General features: G+C 41.1%; 1 protein-coding gene across 4 annotated transcripts in view; it reads left to right on the top strand.

Annotated features, from left to right (window-relative positions):
- The window catches only part of Smg6 (SMG6 nonsense mediated mRNA decay factor), a 288,855-nt gene that overhangs the window by 17,698 nt on the left and 262,975 nt on the right, over positions 1-8,182 (top strand). For all 4 annotated transcript variants that reach the window (XM_029561452.1, XM_008828802.3, XM_029561453.1 and 1 more), the window contains exons 7-8: positions 5,189-5,299; positions 5,660-5,872. In XM_029561452.1, coding sequence (XP_029417312.1) covers positions 5,189-5,299; positions 5,660-5,872 — 324 coding nt within the window. The remainder of the gene's footprint in view (positions 1-5,188; positions 5,300-5,659; positions 5,873-8,182) is intronic.

The following is an 8,182-nucleotide window of genomic DNA, read 5'->3' as shown; positions in this document are numbered from 1 at the left end:
CCATGTTGTTTTTATGACTATAGCTCTGTAATACAGCTTAAAATCTGGTAATAGTAATCCCTCTGACATTGCTCTTATTGCTCAGGGTTGTTTTGGCTATCCGAGGTCTTTTGTGCTTCCATATGATTCTTAGGATGGTTTTTTCCAGTTCTGTGAAAAAGGTTATTTATTTATTTATTTTTGAGACAGATTCTTACTATGTAGCTTGCCTGGTCTGGAACTCACTATGTAGACCAGGGTGGCTTGCAACTCACAGAGATGATCCTCTTGCTTCTGACTCCTGAGAGCTGGGTTTAAAGGCCTTTACCACAATTTCCAGGTTATTCTTTTTCTTTCTTGAAGTTTTTAGAGTTCTTCATATATTCTAGATACTAGACCTGTATTAGATATGTTTTCCCCCATTCTTTTGGCATCTTTATTTTTATTTTGTTTGCCTGCATATATATAACTACAGCATGTGTATACCTAGTGCTCCTAGAAGCCAGAAGAGGGCCTTGGATTTCTGGGAACTAGAGTTACAGGTGGTTATCAGCCACCACGTGGGTTCTGGGAAGTGAACTGAAGTCTTCTTCAAGAGCAGCCAATGTTCTTATCAGCTCAGCTGTCTCTCTTCAGTCTTGATGGCATCTGTCGTATTTCCTTATTGCTAAGACCAAATATCTGACAAGAATCAACCTTAGAGTAGAAGGGTTTATTTTGACTCATACTTTGGGGTTTAATCCATCATGGCAAGGAAATGTAGTGAGAGTGCTTCTCAGTTGTGGTGGCAGGAACTGGTCACATTTCATCCACAGTCAAGAATCAGAGAGAGATGTACATTGGTGCTCTGCTGGCTTCCTCCTTGTTCCATTTATATTTAGTTTGAGGACACTCTCATTAAGATGGTGCCTCCTACATTCAGGGTGGGTCTGCCCAGAGGTATGTCTTCTAGGTTTTTCCAAATTCCAAGTTGATTGTCAAGATCAGGTATTAATGTGTCGTTTCAGGACCTTACACATAATAGGTAATTACTCTGCTGCTGAGCTATATTCCCATTTGTTAAGGAGACTATTCTTCCCCTTTAGAATAGTCTTAGCACTTTTTTAGGCAAGGCAGAGTATAAGAGAGGGCCTCATGTAGTCCAGTAACTCACCATGTCTTTTAGGATGATCTTAAACTCCTCATCCTTCTGCCTTGACCTCCCAAGTGCTGGGATTACAGGGGTTTTAGCACCTTTGTTGAAAACCAGTTGATGTTTATTTGTGGACTTTGAGTTTTGTTCCATGGATTCCTGTCTTCTTTTTGCCAGTGCCGCAAGTGTTTTCTCCATTGTATGTTTCTGATACAGAATTTGTGAAATGTTAACTTTTCTTTTTCAAGACTGTTTTGGTATGTGGGGGTCCCTTATGATTTCATAGGATTTTAGAATGAGCTTTTCTGTTTGTGTAGCAACAGTTATTGGGATTTTTGATACATACTGAACCTGTAACTTGCTTCCTTGTCATCTTCTAATGTATTAGCACAGGTTTAGCACTGCTTTGTAATTTTTTTTATAAATGTAAATGTTATGCTTCCTTGGTTAATTTTATTCCTGAGCATGTTATTTTTCTTGATGTTGTTGAAAAACAAATTGTTCTCTTAAATTTCCTTTTCAGATTGATAATTGCTCATACAACTTTACAGAATTCCCTCAGTGTTCAATTTTGTTTTTTAAATGAATCTAGTTAAATTCTTTTCCTTTCCCAGACTTCTAGCTCAGATTAGTGTTCTCTTCAAGTTTTTTCTTCCCTTTCTCTCTTCCTTACATTATTGTTGTCTACTAACATTTTCTCAATCTTTATCTCTTCCAATCAGTCATCCAGTTGAATTTCAGGTATTTATTGAGAACATGCTTGTGTGTAGTATTTTTCAGGGTGTTGTGAGTGATAAAATATTTTATTCAGGGGCTGGCGAGATGGCTCAGCAAATAAGAGCACTGGCTACTCTTACAGAGGACCTGGATTTGATTCCCAGCACCCACATGGCAGTTAGCAACTGTCAGTAACTCCAGTTCCAGGGGAATTCGACACCCTCTTCTGACCTCTGTAAGCAGTGCAGGACACTGGTATATTTACACACACACAGGCAATATATTTATACACATAAAATAAAATAAAACATAGCCGGGTGTGGCGGCACATGCCTTTAATCCCAGCACTTGGGAGGCAGTGGCAGGCAGATCTCTGTGAGTTCAAGGCCAGCCTGGTCTGCGTAGTGAGTTCCAGGCCAGCTGGGGCTTCGGGAAGACCCTGTCTCAAAAAGACCAAAAATAAGTAAATAAATAAATAAATAAAACAATTAAAAATTTTATTTGGCTCTGCCCTTAGAAAACACTTCATTGAGAAGACAAATGGGATATATAGACAATATTTTTTAATTTAATTTTATTTATAGATAGGGTCTTGTGTGTTTCAGGCTGGCCTAGAACTCTGTATATGTAGCTGAGATTGGCTTTGAACTCCTGATCCTACTGCCTTCACCTCCTGAGTACTTGGATTAAAGGAGTGTAGTACCATTTAACTATAGTTTATACTGTACTGGGAATCCAATCCATGGTGTCGTGTATGCTAGACAAGCAATCTATGGACTGAGTTAGGTCATAGCCCTAAGTAATTTTTTTGGGGAGTGGGGTTAAAGCTTTCCTAGAACTCACAGATACCTGCCTGGTTCGGCCTCCCAAGTGCTGGAATTAAAGGTGTGTAGCACCCAGGGCTTTTTTTGTTTTGTTTTGTTTTTTGTCTTTTTGAGACAGGTAGACCAGGTAGACCAGGCTGGCCTCAAACTCACAGAGATCTGTCTGCCTGGGCCTTTAACCATGCTAGATGAATGTGAGATAAAAGTTTTGAAGAATGAGGGATTAGAGAAATGGCTCAGCAGTTAAGAGCACTAACTGCTCTTGCAAAAAAAAAAATTTATTATTTTTTTTATTTTATATGTATGAGGTTATTTCCTGGGTTGTGCAATGCCTGTGGAGTTCAGAAGAGTGTTGGATTCCCCTGGAACTGGAGTTGCAGATGGTTGTTAGCTACCATGTGGTGCTGGGAATTGAACCCAGATCCTCTGCAAGAGTAGGCAATGCTCTTAACTGCTGAGCCATCTCTCCAGCCCAGTATTCTTATTTTTTAAAAAATATTTTTATTTTAAGCCAGGCGTGGTGGTGCATGCCTGTAGTCCCAGCACTTGGGAGGCAGAGGCAGGCAGATCGCTGTGAGTTTAAGGCCAGCCTGGTCTACATAGTGAGTTCTAGGACAGCTGGGGCTACAGGGAGACCCTGCTTCAAAAAGACAAAAAAACAAATTTTTTTTTAAAATTTTATGTGGAGGGGTGTGTTGCCTTCATGTGTGTAAGTTCACCCACTTCATGCAGTGCCCTCAGAGATCAGAAGAGGGTATTGGATTCCTGTGGAACTGGAGTTATGCATGCTTTTTAGCTGCCATGTGAGTGCTGGGAATCAACCTCAGGTCCTCTGCAAGAGTGGCCAGTGCTCTTAACCTCTGAGCCATCTCTCCAGCCCCAATATTCTTTTGTTTGACTGCTTCCTCCCTGTTTACATTGTGCTTATTTTTTGTTGTTGCCCTACCTCCCTCTCTTCCTCCCTCTCTCCATCCCTCCATCCCTCCATCCCTCCCTTCCTTCCCATCTTTCATGTGGAGTTTAAATCCAGAAACTCTTGTGTGCTGAGCTACACTTCTTGCCACCCCAGCCCATTTTCTCTGAAATACATTCTGGTTATGTTGCCAGGCTGGCCTTGTACTCCTGGGCTCAAACATTCCTCCCACTTTAGCATCCTCAGTAGCTGGGACTTTAGGGTCATGCCACTGTACTCAGTGTCCTTTAATCTTTTCCCTATTAATTAGTTATAAAATAGGCATAAATGTTAATTTGCCGAGTATTCAATAATGTATATAGAATATTCAGCCTCCTTATTAATTTTAAAAATTGTCAATAATAATGGCATCATTAAGTGTAGCTAAGCCCAAGGCAAGTGTTCAGCACATCATAGTAGATACTGTCCCTAAATCTAAGGACAGTACTGTACAGATATAATCATTCCTATATTAAGATGAGGATGAGGGCTGTTGAGATGGCTCAGTGGTTTAGTGTACTGGTGGTTCATGCACAGGACCTGGGTTTGGTTCCCAGCACACACATGGCAGCTAGCAACTCTCTATAACTCCAGTTTTAGGGGATCCGACACCATCTTCTGACCTCCTTGGGCATTGCATGACATGGGTACACATACATAATGCAGACAATACACTCATACACATAAAAATAATAAATAAAATTTTAAAAAATTAAGGATGGGCTGACAGATGGCTCAGCAGATAAGGGTGCTTGCCTCCAAGCCTTATAGTCTGACTTACATTCTCGGGACCCACGTGTTGGAAGGAGGGAACTGACAAAGAGAACTGACTCAGAGTTATCCTAAATATGGGAGCTTAGAAAGATTGTTATGTAACTTTCTTAGTCTTAAAGTCAAATTTTGAATGAGCTAGTATTTGAATCTAGGTCTGTCTGGCTCCTAATTTCATGATTTCATTATAGTATATTGACAACAATAGGAAATGTGAAGAGAGTTTTTTCTCTAAGAAGAAAACAATTGTTTTTCATGTTTCAAGGAGTTTCCTCATTTCTTTTCCATATGAATACTTGATTCTTAGAGCATCTCTGCATATAAGATATGGGACTGTGCTGATCAAGAATAGACCTTTGATATACTTACTCTACCTTTTTCTGTGGATTGCATTCTGATTCTTTTGCTGGAATTCTTCACAGTTGGAGGACAGGCCAGGCGAGATAACAGTTTCTTGGGTTAGCTGTGTAATACTGTTGTCAGAAAGAAAGTCATGCTGGGTATGGTGGTACAAGTCTGTAATCCAGCTACTGGGGAGGCTGAGACAGGAGCATTGCAAGTTCAAGGCCTGACTAGGTTACAAAATGAATTCAAGCCTAGCCTGGGTAACTTAGTGAGACCTCAAAGTAAATTTAAAAAAGATTTGGGGATTATAATTCAGTGGTATGGTGTGTATCTAGCATGCACAAGACTAAATTTAACCCAAGTATATAAACAAAAACCTTACTAATATAACAGGAAAAAGAAAAAAAAAAAAAAAAGGAAGGTAGAAATTAAATCAGTTGACTGAGTATCTCTGACTTCTTTCCACAGAGGAGGAAGCTTGATGCTGTATATTACTATATGCGCAGTTTAGCAGCCAGCAACCCTATCCTGACAGCCAAAGAGAGTCTCATGAGTTTGTTTGAAGAGACCAAACGAAAGGTGAGTAGGGATGCAGGTGGACTTAATTCGTTTCTATAAGAATGCATTTCCCTCTCTACCTAAGTGTTCCTGGGCATGACTAGTCACATCCTCAGGTAGTCCCATTGGGCTGCACTAATGGGTGATCAGTCAGCCTCTATGTAGAATGAAATTGATCTTCAGGAGAGCTTGCAGGACCTTTGAGTGGACCTGTTCCACAGCATTGCGTTCACAAATTAATAACCTTTATGAGACAAAACATATGATGCAATTCCACTTTGGTACTATAGCAGTCTTTAGTTTTTCATAATCTTGAGAGCTTCTCTTCTTGTTAGCTGAATCCCAGGAGAGTCTGAGCTTGTGCGTTTGTATGTTGTACAGGCTGAACAGATGGAAAAGAAGCAACATGAGGAATTTGAACTGAGCCCTGATCAGTGGCGTAAAGGGAAGAAATCTACTTTCCGGCATGTTGGAGATGACACTACTCGCCTGGAGATCTGGATTCATCCGTCTCATTCCCGCTTCTCCCAGGGCACTGAGTCTGGGAAGGATTCTGAGCAAGAGAATGGGCTGGGTAGCCTGAGTCCCAGTGATGTAAGTTGCTGAGAGTGATGCAATGAGCCAGACTAACTCAGTAATCCTGAGTTAGTAATGCTGGTTCATATAACTCCAAGGCATTTCTTAGATACTTGCCACCTTCAAAATTATTTATTTATTGAGAAAGAATCTCATTCTCTTATATGTCAGGCTGGCCTGTAACTCACTCTGTAACTTGGACCAAATTCTAACTGGGACGGTCCTCCTGCCTCAGCCTCTGAAGTGCTGAGATTGTAGGGGTGAGCCACCATGGCCAGCCACATCCAGTTATTCCAGAGAACACTGTCCACTTCCGTTCTCTAATGCCTTCCTGATTCTCACCACAGGTCCTTTATCTTTGTTCTGTGCTTCTCTTGCTCACCACTATGTGGCACTATAGAATTTAGCAAATGTCAGACTAGATTATTTATTTATTTATTTTGCTGCTTTTTTGAGCTGGCCATCACCAATATGATATATGTGGATTCTCTGGGATTTTGTACTTAACATTTTCTTCTTTGTTGGCCTTATATTTAGAGAATGACTGAAAGTAGCCTGGATAGGTTTGTTAGTCTGCTTTGCTTTGTGATCAGCCTTTTATAAGATAGCCTTTTATGACTTACAGTTTGTTTATAGATAGCTCTTGTACCCCAGGCTGGCCTTACTCTTTATTTTCTTCTACTTTTCAAGTGTTGAGTTCATAGGTGTGTGCCACTATGTCTGGCATTTCTTTATTATGTTTTTGTTTATTGGTTGGTTGGTTGGTTTGTTTGAGATAGGGCCTCCCTGTAGCCCCAGCTGACCTAGAACTCACTCTGTAGACCAGCTGGCCTTGATCTCACAGGGATCCGCCTGCCCTTGCCTCCTGAGTGCTGGGATTAAAGGCATGCACCACCACCTAGCTATTTATGTTTCTTGGTACAATATCTCATATTATAGCCCAATAGGACCTCTAACATGTGACATTCCTCCTGCCTTTGCCTTCTGAGTACTAGAATTAGAGCCCTGAGCTACTATGCTCAACTCTTCTGGGGTCTTATTTATGTGTTTGTTTGTTTATTTATTGAGATTGGGTCTTCCTGTGGCCCCAGCTGGCCTGGAACTTGCTATGTACATCCAGGCTGGCCTTGATCTCACAGAGATCTGCATCGTCACACACACAAAACTATTCACAAAGCCTATCATCACTGTAGTTTTTATTGACTATGTGTTACAAGCACATCAAGTCCTGACCCACAGCACTGCTGATGCCTTTGTTCTCATTTTGATTTAATTTTTATTTTATGTGTACAAGTGTTATGCTTGCATGTATGTATGTGCACCTGTGTTGTGCAATGCCTGCAGAGGTCAGAAGAGGATATCGGATCCCCTGGACCTGGAGTTAATAGATGGTTGTTAGCTGCCATGTGGGTGCTGGGAATCAAACCTGGGTACTCTGCAAGAGCAGCTCTTCACCATTGAGCCATCTCTCCAGCCCATACTTAATTTTTTTTTTTTTTTCCCCTGCTCTTTTTGAGACAGGGTCTCCCTGTAGCCCCAGCTGTCCTGGAACTCACTATGTAGACCAGGCTGGCCTTGAACTCACAAGAGATCCGCCTGCCTCTGCCTACCAAGTGTTGGGATTAAAGGTGTGCGCCACCATGCCCAGCCCACTATTTTTGTTTATTATGTGTATATGTGTGTATGTACATGTGCATGTTATGTATGGGCATGCATACCCATGGTATCCATGGGGAAGTCAGAGGGGAACTTTATGGCGTTCTCTCTTTTCACTTTACATGAGTTCTGGGGATCCAACTCTGTGATCCAGGCTGGCCTTGATCTCACAGAGATCTGCCTGCCTCTGCCTGCTGAGTGCTAAGATTAAAGGTGTCTGCCACCATGCCTGACTCTGGGGTTTAATTGAAAAGTTCCATTTATTTTCTATTTCCTTTTTAGTCCTTAGCTGATTTGTGGATGACTTAGAAAGCAATAATTGTTGATAAATGAAACCACCAACTTCTTATGTACTATATTGTGCATAGGGCTCCTGTTAATGTGTGTTATAGCAATATATCAGAGTGCTTTGGATTCCTCTTGTAGAATCCCTCACTCCTGCCTCTGCTACTTTGGATATTACAGTCCAGACTGAAAGCCTATTTGGATAAGAAACATGTTGTTTTTTTGCACCAGACTATGCTATTTAAATACTTTTTAATTTAAAAATATTTTTAGCCAGGCATGTTAGCACATGCCTTTAATCCCAGCACTCGGGAGGCAGAGGCAGGTATATCTCTGAGTTCCAGGTCAGCTGGGGCTACAGGGAGACCCTTTCTTTAAAAGACCAAT

Source organism: Nannospalax galili, unplaced genomic scaffold (assembly GCF_000622305.1).
Source record: "Nannospalax galili isolate Female #2095 unplaced genomic scaffold, S.galili_v1.0 scaffold212, whole genome shotgun sequence".
Classification (NCBI taxonomy): domain Eukaryota; kingdom Metazoa; phylum Chordata; class Mammalia; order Rodentia; family Spalacidae; genus Nannospalax; species Nannospalax galili.
Note: the sequence above shows the minus strand (reverse complement) of the source record. Positions and strands in the feature narration are given on the sequence as shown.